At 35.8% G+C, this 18,543-nt stretch overlaps 1 protein-coding gene across 2 annotated transcripts in view; it reads right to left on the bottom strand.

The window, feature by feature from the left end:
- Positions 1–18,543, bottom strand: part of RELN (reelin) — a 548,072-nt gene that overhangs the window by 52,981 nt on the left and 476,548 nt on the right. For both annotated transcript variants that reach the window (XM_020984542.2, XM_020984544.2), the window contains 3 exons: positions 17,963–18,221; positions 16,870–17,119; positions 15,417–15,585 (listed from right to left, as the gene is read on the bottom strand). In XM_020984542.2, the coding sequence (XP_020840201.1) occupies positions 15,417–15,585; positions 16,870–17,119; positions 17,963–18,221 (678 nt within the window). The remainder of the gene's footprint in view (positions 1–15,416; positions 15,586–16,869; positions 17,120–17,962; positions 18,222–18,543) is intronic.

The following is an 18,543-nucleotide window of genomic DNA, read 5'->3' as shown; positions in this document are numbered from 1 at the left end:
GGTGCCACCACATATCCCTTACTTAACCTTTCACAAAACCTCAACATTGGGTCATCTAGTCCAACCCAAATCTGAATAACACAACTCTCTACATCATACAAAGGTGGCCACTGGACCTTGGCTTACAAACTTTTATTGAGGGACAACTCACTGCTCTCAATGCAATCTGATCTTCTTTTAGACAGGTGTGATTGTTAGGAGGTTTTTCTTTACATCAAACCTAAGTTTTCTTCTTTGATACTTTCTCCCTGCTCCAGCTCTTTTCTTTGAGATCAAGCAGAAAAAATCTAATCCTTTCTAGGATTAGAATGATAGATTTCGATCTGGAATGGAATTTTTTGGGTCATGTAGCCCAAAGCCCTCATCTTACAAGTGAAGAAACAGAAGGTGAAGGAGCTGGAGTGATTTGGGCATTATTATACAGTTCACAGGAGGCAGAGCCAGGACTCAGAGTTTTGATTCCCAAGACTTCAAGCTCAATGACTGGTTCCACTCTATCACATTGCTTTTTTTTTTCAGCTGATGGTCAGATACTTGAAGACAACAATTATATTTCTCTTTTCCAGCCTCTCCAACCCTCGGGTTCTTTTCTTCAGGCTAAATATCTCCCAAGTCCTTTCACTCTGCATTTTTCACCTTTTTTGTGTCATGGACTCCTATAACAGTCAGCTGAAGCCTATAGATTCCACCCAAGAATAATTTTTTACAATGTATAAAATAAAATTTATAGAATTACAAATCAAACCAATCATGTTGAAATACCAGTGTAATTTTCCCCATCTAAGTTCATAGAACCTTGAAACCACAGACTCTTTACTGGACCATGGATCCCACATTAATAATTACTCCTTTCATCTTTCATGTTGCATGACTTTAAACTCATTCTCCTATGGATGATCTTCAGTTTACTACCAGTGTTCTTCCTAAAAATGTGATTCCCTGAATTTGAGCACAGTATCTTAGACCTGGTCTGACCATAGGACTATCACCTCCCTAGTCCTTAAAACTGTACCTCTCTTAATGCAGTCTAATATTGCATCTACTTTTTTTGGCTGCCATATCACACTCTTGGCTAGTGAAAATTCCTATATCTTTTACAGGAGATTTGTGGTATAGTTAAGCCCCTCCTTTCTTATAGTTGTGCTGTCAGCTTTTTAATTCAAACATAATACTTTTTTACATTAATTTCTATTAAATTTATTAAATTTCATCTTACTAGATTCAGTCCAAAGACACTCCATCTCCCGACTCTGGGCATTATCACTGGCTATCTCCCATGCCTAGAATATTCTCCAGCTTCAATCTCCACCTTTTTGCTTCCTTGAAGTCCTGGCTTAAATCCAACCTCCTTGAGATCAGGGACCATCTTTTGTCTTTCTTTGTATCACTAGTACTTAGGTCAATGCCTAACGAGGTGCTTAATAAGGGTTTGTTGTTTTTGTTATTCATCCTTCTTTCTAGAAGTGACATCATGAGGGTCATGCCCTCATGATTGCCATTGTGAGCATGCTTGCCAGTGAACTGGATTTAAGTGAGGCAGAGCTGTGCAAAGTCATCAGCTTCACCCTGTCCTCCAGAGTCATTGGAGTCTGGTGGCAAGATATAAGTCAAGATGATTGGCAATGACCCCCAATATTTGGGTATGGAAGTGGTCTCCCACCCTTCACTAATATGAGTACATGCTTTCTCTCATAACAGAATATAGCATGCCCTTGAGGGGAAAAACTAGGTCATTTTTACCATTCTGTCCCTAGCACCTGCCACATAGTAGGAACAATAAATGCTGATTAAGGTGGCCTAGTGGATGGAGGGTCAGACATGCAGTCCAGAAGTTCTACATTTGAAATTTGCCTCAGACATTTACTAGCTATGTGACTATTGGGTATAATAAAGGCATTTATCTCACAGGGTTATTGTGAAGATTAAATGAGATAATATTTGTAAAGTGCTTTAGTACCTTTAAAACATATAAAAGTTAGCTATTATTATCATTTATATTTTTTATTATTAATTTATTTAGCTATTATTATTTTGGATCTTGACTCTATCATACATTGTTTCCAAGATTTGTGTCCTTTGTAATTTTAATAAGCAGACTTTAATGGCTTTATCCAACCCACTGAAAAAAACCCAAACCTGTTAAAGTTATGATACAGAGCCAAGAATAGATCACTAGAGCACTCCACTAGAAACTTTCTTCCAATGGACGCTACTTTTGGCAGTTCCAAATCCACTACCTTTTATCTTTGACCCTTTCCCATGATAATTATAGTAATAGCTAAAATTTATATAGCATTAATTATATGCCAGGCACTGTACTAAATGATTTGCAATTATTATCTCATTTGATTCTCAAAACAACCCTAGGAGATAGGGGCTGTTATTATTCCCACTTTACAGATGAGGAAACTGAGGCAAAAAATGGGTAAGTGACTTACCCAGGGTCACACAACTGGTAAGTGTTTGAGACTAGATTTGAACTCAGATCTTCCTGACTCCAGGCCTGTTGGTCTGTCTCCTGTGCTCTATCAACTTTATACGCCAGAATTTGAAATCAGGCTCTTGAGTCCTCTAATTCCCAGTGCAGTTGTGATTTGCTGTGTTTTGGTTGTGAGTGTATTCATATATGTAATTGTATTGTATTTGCTTTTATTTCATCAGCCACCTTCCTGTCTTTTAAGACCTACTTCAAAATTAGCTTAAGTTAGCCTAACTTAATTTATTTCAATTAATAAGCATTTATTTTCTCTCCCTTCCACTTCTCTCCTACTTAAAAAAAAGGAAAAAGAAAAACTTTGTTATGTATATGTTTAGTCAAGTATCACAAATTCCCATGTTGGCCACGTCCAAAATGTGTGACTCATTCTGCACATTTAGTTCACCTTCCTGTCAGAAAGCGGGCTTTAAGGGGCTCCACAAGTACTTGCTTGTCACAAAAATACCACTCCTGACACTAACAGGCATCACCATTCATTTCTCCTTAGTTTGAAATTTCCACTATTACTCATTCTCCTGGAGAAACAACAAAAGTAGGGGCATCATCTCCAGAAAGTCATTCTTAAAATGCTTATGACCCCCTGAAAAAAGAAAATTACACAATTATTGCCTTTTAGAGCTGGGAGGGAGCTCATCTAGTTGCCTGCTCTCATTTTTTTCAGGTAACAAGGGAAAAGAATCCTCTGGCTGTAAAACTTTTTCACTTAGTCCATCAACACAGGTTAGTTTTTTTTGGTTCATTTAGATACTGTCTTAGGCCCAGAGACCTTGAGGTGATGAGAAACAGGATAGGCAAGTTTCAATGGAGAGGAATCTTAGGACATATCAATGACAAGTTTTGTCACTGGGGGATGGAGGCAATGTGAGGCACAGGTCAAGGAGGAGCAGCTTCAGTGACAGGTTCCCGGAATGGGTGCTTGGGAAGTTTGCTGTTGTTCTTCAATCATGTTTGGCTCTTTGTCACTCTTGGGAAGAAAGGGCATCAGTAAGAAAGATGGGTACTATAAAGAGACTTTTGTTATTTCATCATCTTGCCTAGGTTTGGCAAGATCAGGTAGAATATCCAGATTATGAATCTATTCAAAATTAAGGCATTAACTATAACTATGTCCTATCTTCTGGGCAATCTTTCTTTCCCTTTCCCTCCTTCCTTCCTTCCCCATCTGTCTGTCTATATATTTATCTAGAAACTGGGATTTCTGGGATGGATGTGCAATGGCCACTTACCAACCTGATTCCACTCCTCATCAACCCTAGAGCTTTGGCCTTTTCCATTGTTGATCTGGATCACTTCAGCTTAGCCCATTGTAGCTCAGAACTCTGGAGATGAAGCAGTACAGCAGTCTCAGCTTCCCTGTTGTAGTGATTGTCCAACAACAGGTCTCAGGCCAAGCCCTACTTGGTCATTGTTTGGGCCCGGAATGGTTCAGAATGAATGTAAACAGCAATTGTTTCTGTTTTGGCCAGAAATCCTGAGAGTCTTCCCCTCCCAGATAAATTTTTTTTTTTATTCACTGGATAAAGAGGCCCTTCTCTTCTTCTTTCTTTCTTTCTTTCTTTCTTTCTTTCTTTCTTTCTTTCTTTCTTTCTTTCTTTCTTTCTTTCTTTCTTTCTTTCTTTCTTTCTTTCTTTCTTTCTTCCTTCCTTCCTTCCTTCCTTCCTTCCTTTCCTCTATTCTTATAAAAAGGCACAGAAACATAACATTTGTTAGTGCAATACTCATTCCAAGGTCTAACAAGATAAATAGTTGTTTCCTCTCAGCTTGTGTTTGGGGAAAAGGGTTTGTGGTATTTGTAGTGGATACAAACTTGATACATTGTCAGCTGTTTTCCCCAGTTTACTTGGAGCTGGTGATCCACCATATTCTGAACTTTTTCCAATCCAGCAGTAGTGAATAGTATATCTAGCTCATCTTGTGTGAAGAAGTAAACTCTTGTACCATCACCTCTCACATAAAAATTTTCAGACAAACATTGACCTCTTTTAAATTGGAGGTGAGCCATGTCATAATGTCTGCCTCATTTCTTATTAAGCCTCAATCACTGAATGAATGGTCATTGCCCCAGTCAAACTGAGAAAGCTTGGAGAGACCTCAGCTTAAAAAGACCAAGGTCTCCTATTGTATCCTGGGTCATCTCCAGGCATCCATCTCTCTCTCTCTCTCTTCTCTCTCTCTCTCTCTCTCTCTCTCTCCCTCCATATATATATACGTATATGTATATATATATATATATATATATATATATATATATAAATAATATATGTATATGTATTGCCACTGGACCCAGATGGCTCTGGAGCATAAAATGAGGTTGGTGACTCTGCACAGCCCTCCCTCACTTAAATCCAATTCACTTGCATGTCATGGCATCACCTCCCTCATGTCATAGTCCTCTTTAAGAATGAAGAATAAACAACAATTAGCTCTACCACACCTGGTGACTGGTATCTTTAAAATAACTGACCTTCTCCCTAAAAAGTCTGATTTATTTTCTTTTTCTTTTGCATGTAATGTAAGTTAAACCAGACAGCGTCTAGAGTCCTGTTGACATTCACCAATCACGGAACAATTAAAATAATAAAGAAAGCCTTTTCAAAGAGGATAATTTTTTCCAAGATTCATAAGACTTGATTCTAGGTTTACTTCTGTAATTTGTTAACTATGTGACCTAGGAAAAATTTGTTATTCTTCCTGAGCTATATCTGTCTTGCATAACTCAGAGGAGTTTTTGGTGAGGATCAAAGGAAATTATGTATGCAAAAGAATTTATATGTTGTTTCCTCTGGCCAGACCTGAGATTTTTTTCTTTTTGTTGTAGGAAACCCCCTCTCCCAATGCAGATTTATGACTATTCTGTAATTTGAAATCTTAGAGAGTTGCAGGGGTACACAGAGATTAAATGACTTGTCTAAAAGATAATGTCAGATGTGTGTCTTGAATTCTGATCATCCTGATTCTGAGGTTGATTTTCTCTCTACTACAGCATACTACCTTCTCATGTTGGAAGCACAGAGGAAGAAACAGAGAGATTATGAAAATTTTAGAGTTTGCTCTTAAAAGTTTTGGAACATTCATGATGATGCTCTTCAATATTACTCTGGATATTCCTCAAAGAACATATGGGTATATGTCAATATAGATTGTGATCTTTTCTTTTGCTTTTCTTTTGCTTACATCTATGGGAGACAGAAATGAAATTTTAAAATTCATTTATACCTACCTTACTCAACTTTCCCCTCAATTTTTCCCCTTTTCCCCGATTTCCTGCCTCTTTTCTTCAATCTCTTTTCCCATAGCTTTCTGCAAACTTTAGGTAGTTTCCATGCTGAGTACAAAATTGTCTGACTCCTGAAGTGTAGCATTTAATCTTTAGAGACTGTCTTATCAGTTCTGTCCCTAGGGCTGGTGGGAAAAAGCAGATAATCATCAGACTGTAGCTTAAAATAGCCAAGGCACATGTAAGCTTTCCTCCTGAAGCCCCATCCTTCTCTATGGGGTTGGGTTACTTGGTCACCCACCCATGGACCAGGTTACCCTGGTGCTCAGGTGACATTTATAGCACTCAGGTTGACTGAGTAACCTGTTATTTCCATGACTGATTGTAGCAAGGGGGATGAGGTAGACCCTTTGATCAGGTACTACCCCAGGAAAGATTGTGAAGTAGGTCAAGTTTTAGTCTGATACTACAGATCATAGATTTAGAACTGGATAGGATCTTAGAGCCTGTCCACTTAAACACCTTCATTTTATAGATGACCAAAGGTTCAGGAAGATTAGATGACTTACCTAGGGTTACACAGTAATAACAGGCAGGATTGGAAACCAGGTCTTCTGACTCTCAATTCTGCCCTCTTTTCACTGAACCACACTGATTCCCAGTACCCCTTTTATGAATCCTGTTCTCACTCTTGGCTTCCCCTTTTGCCAACAGTTGTGTTTCACAGTCAGAATCACATAAGTTCTGAGTTGGAAGGGACTTCTGGTCAAACCTGTACTAGAACAAAAATTTATTCAGGTTCAGGTATCTGACATGTGGTAAGCCTGTACTTGAAGCCCTCCATTGATGAGGAACTATTACTACCTTTCTAAGGCAACCTTTTCTACCACAGTCTCCCTTTAGTAGTTGGGAAGTTTTTTCCCCTTACATGAAGCCTAAATTTCGTCTCTATAACTTTCATCCGTTGTTCTTAGTTCTACCTTCTGGGATAAAGCTAATTTCTTGTGTGTGTGTGTGTGTGTGTGTGTGTGTGTGTGTGTATGTAGTCCAATAATTCCACTTCTACATGACCGCTCTTTAAACACTTGATTGAAGCCAACATAGTTCCATCCTCACCCTGAGTTCATCCTTTCTCCCAATTAAACATCACTATCTCCTTTGAGGGTGGATACTCATATGGCGTAATCTTGAAGCCCTTCCCATCCTGATGGCTCTCTTCTGGATACTTGGCAGTTTCCCCATATCCTTCCTAAAATATAACTTCCTAAGCCAAACACAAAATTCCAGCTATGGTCTGACCAGGTAGAGTACAGCAGGCAGGACTATAACCTTTCAATTCTTAGACAATATTCCTAATTATAATTTAAGTAGTTTAAGATTACATTAGGTTCTTTTGGCTGCCACATTATACTCTTCTCTTGACTCATATTGTGTCTTCACTCCATTAAGATCTCCAGTTTATCTTGTACTTGTGAAGGTGATTTTTCTGAACCCATGTAAAACTTCTACTACTTATTTCTATTAAATTTTACCATATTAGAATCAGCCCACAGTTCTACACTGTCAAGATCCTTTTGGATTTTTGTTCTGTTGCCCAATATGTTAGCTATCTCATTTGGGCCTTCTATCATCTGTACAATGGACAAGCATGTCACAATTTATACCCTCATTCATGCAATGTCTTTCAAATTTCTTTTGTTTGTTAAATTAAAATACCACTAAGGTTTTACTTAATAAGACATTAATTCTATTTGAATTTTCTCTTCTTTTTCCCCACTGTGATTTCATTGGCATAGGGATCTCTGGTGAGAAATTCTCTATCAATGCAGACCACTAACTGCTCTGTATCATAGTCTTAGACAACTGCATGGGGGTACCGAGAGGTTAAATGACCTGTCAGCATGTGTCATGGGTAGTGCTTGAACTCAGGACTTCCTGACTTTGAGGCTGACTTTATATGGGGCATGATGCTGCTTCTCTCTCTATTTCAATTTTTATGGACTATTTTTTGCAGACTGAAAAGTGTTAAAGGAAGAATTTCAGGCATCTTTACAGCGGGTAAAATATTTTTGGGATACAGAGACCTTTAAGTCACTCCATATAGACATCTTCCTAGTCTACTTTCTCCTAAGGACAACCCTACTTGAGACTGTTAACTGAATAAGGCATTTTTAATTCTCTGGATGCCTGGCTTGAATTGAACTTTGGTTTACTCATTTTAATTTAGCAACTCTTCTAGTGGTAGCTATGCAAAAATGAGGTTATTAACCTAGGACTAAATGGAACTTTGTTTGGAGTAAAATTCCATTGGCATAGTTAGTAGGATAGCCATACTAAGAAAGCATACTAAGTGGTTCTCTGAGGTCAGTCTTGAAATAGTAGCTTAGTAGGCCATGTAATCCACCTTGGGTAATATACATGTGATTTATCTTATTTAACTGATATCATTAGGGAACTGAAAAAAATAGTGAATTTTCCACATAATGCTTTTCTTCTGTAAGTATTGGCTTTATTTTTACATTTTAACTATTTTCCCCTACAATCTTTAAAAAAAGAAATTATACACCACCTTACCTCATTAAACAAGGGTAATAAATACAATTTAGTCATGTATTGAATTGATATATGAAAGGCAACTTCCCTTGATTCTTGACCAAGCTCCTAAACTAGTGGGAATGAATAGGGAAATAGGCAATCATACCTTCTACTTTTAATTTAAGCACAATTATATGTCATCAGGTTCAAATCTAAAGCCTCCTAGTCTCTTTTATAGAGTAAAGTTCATGGTCTGCACTACAGTTATTTTTATCACTGTTCAGAAGGATTTTTATTTTTTTCTAGATTCCCAGAAGAATGATAGATGATAGTTGATATTTCCAGAAGTTTTGCTACTATATTAATAGTTATTCATGTGAAGCTCATTATAAATGAAAGTCATTATGTATTTTCAAATAGGGTAACCCATTTGAAAATTGACAGATGAGAATTGCCTAAATACAGAGAAATATTTGATTCATGACTTCATACATGACAAAATTAATTTAAAATAACTTTTTATTGAGTTTAAAGGTTCAACAAAACAATTTAAAATAAAATTTTGAAATTTAAAAAAATTATGGAGCTTCTAAAATTAACTTAATTACTTAGATGAATCCAACTTTATTTTGGTTACCATTCTATGTCAATTCTTGAAGGATCTTTCTCTTACACTTACTCTTTCCCTCTCAAACATCTTTTAAATCTCTTCCCCAGTAGCCACTTCTCTGTTGTTTTTAAATGTACGTATGTCTCTTCCATCTTGAAAATCTCTTTCCTTTATCTTATTGCTCCATTTAACTACTATCTTTTCCTCTTTATTTGGCTGCCAAATTTCTCAAATGTATGAATGATACAAACTGCTTTTAATTCCTCACATTTCTTCTATTTTCTGCAATATCTCCCTTCCACACAATTTTAATGAAGCTGTTTAAAACAAACCTAAAACCAAAACCCTAATCTCATGGTATTTTGTTCTATTATGCACTTAACACATTATAACTGATATTATGTTTATTTGTTTACCTGTCTCATCATTACTATTAGATTATAAACTCCTTGAAATAGATGCTGTCATGAACATAACTTTCTCCGCCAGTAGCAACCACTGCATACAGTATGTACTCATTGAATGTTTGCTAAAAGAAAGAGTGAATTTTGAGTCATCTTTGACACATCCCTCTCCTTCCACTATTACCAGTTAGTCATCAAGACCTATTTATTCTGTCTGGGAAATATATTTCATATTTAACTCTTTCTTCCCATTCCTAGTAGTGCCATTTTTGTCCAAGGCACTTATCACCTCATGCCTGTATTATTCATAGCTCAACACCCTGGCTCTAGTCTCTCGCTCTCTTTTTTCATGAGAACAAATATACCTTTCATTGTGTCATTTCTCTTTCTCAGACTCTACTGTGAATTTCCTACCTCATTGGCATGCTTATAAACATTTCTATGAATTTTTCAGGTGATACAAAGCTGGGAGGGCTAGTCACTACATTGGATGATACAATTGATTCAAGGAATGATGGGAAATCAGTATAATGAAAATGGAATACGGATACAAATAAAGCACAAATGAATTTTGTTTGGAAAGAAAAAAACGATTTAAATCTAAGCTAAATAAATAAATGGTTTGAGAACATTTTCTGTGAAAACAAAACAAAAGAGCAGTGATTTGTTGACCACAATGTCAATATGAGCCAACAGCAATACTGCTGTTAAAAATAACTAACGCACTCTGAGCTAAAATTATAAAAAACGTAATATCCAGCTGAAGACAGGTAAGCGTTTCATTGTTCTCCATGATGATCACATTATATGAAGCACATTATTTCAATTTCTGGGTACTATATTTTAAGAATGATGCTGACAAAATGGAATGCTACCAAAAGAGGATGATGAAGAGTATGAAATAAATGAAAAAGAATATCACACTTGCAATCAGTAAAATGAGGGTCTGATCCCAATTCTGTCATTAACTAGTTGTATACTCTTAGCTAAGTTACTTAAGCTTCATTGGTTTCAGTTTCTTCTTTTGTAAAACTAGGTGCTTTTTTAGATTGTCTTTTGTCTTTTTCAGTTCTAACGTTCCTTGGTCTAAAATCCTCTACTTTGCTTTCAGCATCCCCCCGTTATCTCTTATTACTCTACTTTTGCAAACTTATTTTCCAAATGTACTCTATGTTTCAGTCTCTCTCTCTCTCTTGCTATCACAGTTCCCACCTCTTTGCTTTTGTTCATCACATTTCCCAAAACCTAGTCAATTCCTAGTTATTTTTCCAAGTCCAACTCAAATATCACTCCCTCCATGAAATTCTCCTTACCCAAAGTCCAAAGGCCTCCCTTCTCTGGACTCCTATAACAATTACAATCTACATATCATAGTTTAGCTCTTGATTATATATTGTTTTGAATTATTTTTTATTTGTTTCATGTGTAGATTGCTTCCTTTGACAAGAATGGAGGCTGTTCGAGTATGGGGCAGTCCTAAAGTCAGTGTATTAATTATTATGTTCATATTATAAACTCAAAATGTTGATTCAGAGAAAATTGTGACTAAGAAAGATTATTTAATATATGCTCATTCTTTACCACTGCCATTGAGTATATTGGTGGGAGGTTGTGATCTGGGTTTACATGTATATTTTAATATATTGTTATTCATGTAATTGTTTAATATATTAGTAATTATATTATAATTTTGCTTTACTATATAATTATATAGATTTAAAATCTAAAAAAAAAAGATTGCTTAGGTAGAAGGGTCAAGCTACTGAGGTCTAAATTCAAATTAAATTTTTTATTTGCATAATTAGTCACAAATTTCTTCCAGGAAGCTTTTCCTTACCTAACTGATACATGAGATAAAGAATAGAGAACACATTTTACTGCTAAAATTTTCTTTGGATTTTAATTTGTCCATAATTAATATACAGTTATATTTTCTATTTCCAAGTGTCAGCAGTCACTGGAAATCTCATATCATCTACCTCATAGAGTTGTTGCTAGTAAAATTGTTGTAAACCTTTTAAGAACCACATAAATGTGAGCAATTAATTAGGATAATAAATTCCTAATTAAAAATTAGGGACAGGGACTGAGCTAGTGATCTCATTGGCATAGGGAACTCCTAGATGAAGAAACTCCCCCTACCAGGGCAGACTGGCACCTTTTTTGAAACTTAAAGTATTGGAGAATTTCCAAAAGCACTGAGAGGTTAATTGACTTGTCCAGAGTTACGAAACCAGGAAATGCTAGAAGCAGGACCTGAACTCAGATCTTCTGCTCCAAGGACAGCTACACACCACTACACTACAATTTCTTAATAATAAAACAATTTTTTGTATTATTTATAACAAAATAAAATAATATGGGAACAGAAAGTATATATATACATATATATACATATATACATGTTATCCCTGCCATCTTGTCTGTTACTTGAGTTGTCCTGAAGACCCTACCAAAGATGTGCTTATGATACAAAACTTTTATCCAATTACTGGAACTCATTATTTTATCCATCTGTGCAACAGTCTGTAGAACACTAAAGAAGAGAATAATAGTAAGATAGTAACTTGTCCTCATATACAAATTCTACTGAAAAAAGATGTAAAGAACCCAATGAATAATCATTAAAATAATCAACCTTAAAATGTTTGGTGATTTGAACCTTATTGTGAAGCTCTTTGGTATATGACTTGCAGGGCCTTCAGAGGCCATCTAGTTCCATCTCCTCATTTTACAGCTGAGAAAACTGAGGTTCAGGAGGTTCAATGATATGCCCAAAGTCACAGGGGTTGTAAGCATGAGAATTCCTCTAGCTCCAGTCAATGCTCTGTCCACTATGCCATGCTTGTTATAAGACAGTCACATCCTCATGGTTGTTCCACAATTTAAGCCTCAATAATAGTAAAAATAAATAAATTGAATGCTAATTTTTAATAGATAATTAGGAGAAAATTATTGTTTATGTGCTTTTCTTAAGAAGTAGCAAATGATCAAAATTCTTGCAGCTATGTGGAAAAGGAGTATTAGAGGTAGGTTAAGACATCAGGAATAAATTGTTTTCTTGAGATAAAGAATCCAAATTATTAACACAAGTTCAAATATAAATCATTACATTACATTATTTACAAAAAAACCTTCTATACAGCTATGTAATTACCACCAGAAAATCCACATAAATTTAAAAGATTAATGCCTCAGTGGAATTTTTTTTTGTATTTTACTTATTAAAATACCTTAATAATTCACATGTGGCAATACTGCTAATGAGCAACAAAACCTCACTGTATCTCATTTAAAGTTGGCACCTCTGCTGACAGTCAATACGGTCATGAAACTTTGGGCCGGGAACTGAATAGCAGCCCTGGGCTTTTAGTAACTGACACCACTCCATTTAGGATAGTTCCAGCAAAAGCTACACCCTAGATAAGCAGTCACATTTTATGGTTGCTTGTCAGAAAAATGCACGAGTTCCTTTTGTTATTTTTTTGTTCACAGGAAGGGAGCAGAATAAGGGTGAAGCCAAAGCACAATCATGGTACTGTAAAAAGAGAGCTGGGTTCCGTGTCAGGAGTTTAATCTTGGCCCTGCCACTTACTGGCTGCCTGAGCACGAATGAATTTCTTAACATTGCTGAGCCTTTGTTTCTTCATTTATAAAATGAGATTATTACTGGCACTATGTCAGAGGGTCACTATGAGTAAAGAGTTGTTTTCTACCTTGCAGAAGTATATAAAAATGAGGTACTACTTGTGTCTCACATGTCCATTACATAGATGCTGCTCTTAATAGCAGAAACCGAGCACTTTTTCTGGATTCCAAAACCATTCCCAGCAATATTTCAAATCTGTCATGTAATTAGCATCTGGCCTCTTTACTCATGAAATTGAGGCCATTTAAGGTGAGCTCCCTTTTCTCTTCTTCTCTATCTCAGAACCTCTCATTATCCCTCATGCTCTCCACCAGTTTCACTGTACCTTCTCAAGTCTCTGAAAATGAAGTGTGCTTTTTCCTTGTAAATAAAGGTCAACCCCTCCAAATGACTTTAACCCCATCCCTTCTAGTCTTATCTAGTAAATTTTAACCTTAATAATTCACACCCCCCCCTTTAAAATCTTCAGACTCTCTCTTTCTACTGGTTCTTTTCCTGTTGCCTTCAAGCATGCCCATGTGTCCTCCATCCTTAAAAACAAAATCTTCCCTAGACTGCAGAGCATATGGTACACTCTATATCTCTCCTATGTTTCTTTTTTTTTTTTTACATGTATTACCTTATTTTTTAAAAATTTGTTTATTTTTAGTTTTCAACATTTACTCTCCTCCATTTCTTAGCCGAAGTCCTTGCAAAAGCTGTCTATACTCACTTGGATGATAAATTCTATAGGGACAACATTCAAATATACTACATTTCATGTCTATCTGCTGTCCTTTCAGTTCCGTCTTTAAATGCATTTGGAATGACCTGACTTAAGTTGGTCTTACACCAAGCTCTCCAAAGACTCTACTTTTTCACTATTTTATGAGATAATATTTGTGTTGATCTTTTTTCATTCTCCTCTGCAATATTTTTCAAATGACCTCACAACTCTAAAGAAGGGGTTGACAGATTGAAAAACTCACAGCCAAATCTGCCCTGTTGCCTGTTTTTTTTTTTTTAAGGTGGGCTGGATTTGGCCTGCAGCTTATAATTTGCCATCTCTTGCTCTAAATTGTTGCTGTTGCTATGGTCTTTTACTTAGATAAATGACTGTGCTTCTTGTTTGAGGGGTTTCTATGACTTGGGTAAAGTGACTTGCCTAGGGTCACACAAGTATCTGAGGCCAGATTGGAACTCAGGTCTTCCTGAGGTTCTGCCAAGTGCTCTATCCACTGCACCACTTAGCTGCTCCTCTACTTTTTGATCTCCACGTTGAGGCAACTATTTTATACCGATTAAAGTTGCCTAGGAAATGGTGACAATCAGAGTCAATGTCTTTACTTTCATCAATTTACCAAGTCAGTAGCTTATTTCTATCCGTTATTTCAGAGCAGCTGTCATTACGTTAAGTATCTTCTCCTCTTCTTTCTTTTAAATTGGTACTGCCTTTCTTTGTGTTAGTCCATTGATGACCTCACTAACGATTCTGAAATAACTCCCACATTGTTAATCAATTACTTCCTGTCTGTTAAGATGTGGCTAATTTTAATTTCTGTGATGTTATTTGGTGCTTGCCACTTCGAGTGCTGTTTTTGCTGCCTTCTGGGAAAAAAATTAATTATATATAGGAAGGAGGCTTCTGGGTAATACACAAGGCACCTGACCTCCTTCAATTCTTAATCTTTTATCATATTTTCCAACATGTGTTTTCCATCCTTGCCATATTCATCTTCACATTGAACAAAAATTATCAATGCTGATTTGATATGAAGAACAATATCAAATCCATATAGATTTTTGTTCTTCCTTCCCAGCAAAAAAATGGCACATAAGTATCAGTTATATTACTTGTGGTCACAATAAGCAATAAAGTAAGACTGATCAAGTGTCTCATGAAATGTTTTCCTTTTTTGGTTGATTTTAGCTGCATGATAACACTAATTCTTCCAGCTACTTTATTCACTACTCTATGAAAAATCTGGGAGCTGTTTTGTAGACTCAGCTATATTTTGAAATGTCTTATGATGTCATTTATGGTGAGAATATCAATATGGATGTGGTTTGGTTCTTCAAGTAATATATCTATATGTTGGTCACTGGACAAAGATCTCCCATTTAGAGTACTAAGTAAAAGTAATATTTTAAGGTGGTCTAATCTGTTGCTGATATTATCTATACCTGAAATCTTGATAGCTTGTTAGAACTTTCCAGAATTCATGACCTATTGGTATAGCCTCCAAGAACCCAGAGTTACATTCATACTGCTAAAAAGCTCCAAAGGAGGATATTTCCTTTTAATACTATTCTTTCTTCCACCCTCCTCCCCCATATTACTCAAGAACTAGTCCAAGGTAAAAAGAAAATAATATTGATATAAACATATCATGTTTTAGCATTCAACAGAACTTGGGGAAAACACAATCTGATTTCACCAAAAATGTTAGCTTTCAACTTCCTGAAATCCTGGTATGGCAAATTGTATCAAGTTAAAATTCACAATGAACAGGAATAAATCATACCTGGTATAAGATGGAAGAGGTAAAGTAATTCTGGTCCACTTGTTGAAAGTATCTGATATAAGAATTCGCTGGAGATGATATCGGTTGCATTCTACATTTGTAGGCAGGCAATCTCTTAGCACTGGATGCCATGACAATCCAAGGTCTACTGAATATTCCAGTTCAATAGCTAAAAATGGCAATACATTTAATGAGTTGACATTCTTGATATCAATATTGTCTTGGGATAACTATATATCCTGGGACTACTGATTTATAATAGTCTCACATATTTTGATATTGCAAAATTTGACTTAATTTATGCTACTATTTGTGTAACATAGAATGTGCAACCCAAGAAGAGGCTTTATTGGCAACTTATAAAAAGGAGTATTCCGATAATGTAAATATTTTACATGTTTTCAATATGATTTTATAGTTTCTAAATGATTTCTGATTTTATTCTGAACATTATTTGCATTATTATTTTTAACATTAATATAAAATAATTAATATTACTAATATATAACTTTTCCTTCTCTGATACTGAAACAAAAGTTAATTAACTTTTCCCCTTCAATTTGAATGTACTTAAGTTCACCTGACATATGAAGTAGATTTATTAAAAATTACTCTTTAAAATAAGAGTACAGAAGAACTATAATAAATTTTTATGAAACATTTAAAGCAAGAGATATTCAGTATAAGCAACTTAAATTGAATATTATTGTAATATGGCCTTATTCAGGTGATAAAGAAAAAATTCACTTTTTCTTTCAAAAAGTCATAGTACCAAAATTTGGAAACTCATATTTTAGAGTGAATTTGATTAGCAAATGTAATAAGGAATGGTATTCTCAAATATGAAAATATTAGTAATTTACTTTGTAATTAAATGAGAAATTAACATAAAGTAAAATATGAAAAAAATGTCTTGGGGACAACAACCCCCATATTCTTTACACCCATACTCTTTGCCCGTTCCTTTACTATTCTTTCTGTCTGGAATACTATCATTGCATGTCAAACACAATTTTTTTTTTCTGGTCCTGATCTGTTCCTGATTTTATTGATGTAGAGAAGTCTCAGCGAGGAAACTTTTCTTCCAATGTATATTAGCATCTCCTTTGCAATTTAGTTTTAGCAAGCTGCCTAATATACTGAGAGCCAGTATGTGTCCAGAGCTGGGATTTCAAACAAGGTCCTACTTAATCTGAAGCCTGCTCTCTATCCATTATGGCAGACTGCCTCTCTGCATCCAATGATTTAAAATAACACATTTGATACAAGGCAATCTATCAGAGGAGATGTGTATTATCAATGTAGTTCATGCTAATAATAAGTATAAATTTATCTCTTTCCTTTTTTGACTTCACAACAGTGTAGAGGTTTTATTTAGGAAAGAGGCTGTCATATTCCTGAAATACATCCATAACTCCTTTTAGCTTTTAATCTCCAGTAAAGAAGTACTTACCATAACAAGAATCTGTAACAGAGCAAGAGGCTGCAAAGTCTATTTGCAGGAAGGAATCTTCATTCACAGCAATATCTGTGGTGACTACATAACGTGTGCTTGCCTTCTCAATGAATACCAGTGCATCTCCAGTGGAGCCACACACTGCCATCTTTGTACCTCCGGGGTGAAGTAGCCACTTTCTACTATCCAAGGTGGTAAAATCATCTTCCAAGACTGTATTACCAGAAATGTTTCCCCCAATAAGAATCTGAAATATTACATAAAAATAAACCAGACACATTAAAATAAAACAACTGTTCTTTTTTTGACTAGCCTATTCAAAACTGGCATTGTAATGTACACATGGTGTTAAGGGAATGTTAATAATATTTTTGTTTTTGTGGTCTGGTTGCCCATCTGGCAAGTAGCTACTGAAAACAAATCAAAGGAATGACAAAACTACTTAGAGGCTTCATAAGCCAAATTATGCCTTTGGAAACTCCATGCAGCCAGGCTGGGGAAGTCAGAATTTGGCTCATGGAGCGATTATTTTCTATGTAAAATTACTATTTAAATGTAGTTGTGCCCTGAGGCTCTTCAATTCCAGTTCTTTGCATGGACTATCCCATGTGTTAATAGCTTCTTTGAGGTCCATTTATTAGGTATAAACATAGTCCACAATGAAGAGCTGGGGAGATTTATCTATATTTTTTTTTTCAAAAGGAAGAAGAGGATTTGGGAATCACTGCATGTGGCAGCCAATTCTAATTTGCATATTTTCCTTTTGTACCCTCATAGCACAATTGATAAATTGCCTACATCCACATGGGATAGTCTTCTATGAGCGGGATTTGGGCCTTCTGCTGCAGTTTGACTTTCTAGGCTTTAGGCAGTTGGGGAAATCATTAAAGAATTAGAACTAAAAACCTATGACTAACTTGTATGGTATTAACTAGCTGTATGATTTTGGGAAAGTCACTAAACCTTTCAGAGCCTCATCTAGAAAATTAGAGGGTGCGGTTCAACAGTTTCTAAGACCCTTTTCAGATCTAACTTCAATTCTCTGGTTCTAGGGTAATTAATTAAAACAATTAAACCTGTAGAAACTGACCTGATCAATAACCCAGGGGCTGTAGAAGTGCCCATTTTCTGATGGCTGCCACCATCGAAGTCGAGTAGAGCTAGAACGAGCTTTCAAAGGTATCTCCAGGGCAATGTACCTGCCGACATTGCTGGAATTACTGAACAGGAATTCCTGCATGAGGCTCCAGGAGAGGCCTCCATTGAGTGAGTACTGTAGCAGCACAGGTTGGCTTCTGGGGTCTGGAACTCCTTTACCACATCCAAGTCTCATGAAGAACTGTACAAATCTGACATCAGCAAAAATTATAATTATGTATTCATTCAAAGACAAATCTATGTAATCAACAGAATAGGGATCTAGGGAAGAATGAGATGGAGGGAATAGATACCACCAATGAATGGGATCTTTTAATTTGTAACCCTAAGCATTCACCTCTTAAGATCAATTTTCTTTTTTTATGAAAAAAGTCTATTAGGATGTCTAGGCTGACATATGACATACAGTCATCATCTGACTCACAGGTGAGTATGGGGCCATCAGCCAAAATACTTTAAGAGGGAAAATCACATTTTTGCTTTTTGATAAACATAGACCTTAGTAGCATCAGA

This window comes from Phascolarctos cinereus, unplaced genomic scaffold, assembly GCF_003287225.1.
Source record: "Phascolarctos cinereus isolate Bilbo 61053 unplaced genomic scaffold, phaCin_HiC Scaffold_1;HRSCAF=81, whole genome shotgun sequence".
Lineage (NCBI taxonomy): Eukaryota > Metazoa > Chordata > Mammalia > Diprotodontia > Phascolarctidae > Phascolarctos > Phascolarctos cinereus.
This window is presented reverse-complemented; position numbering and strand designations above follow the sequence as displayed.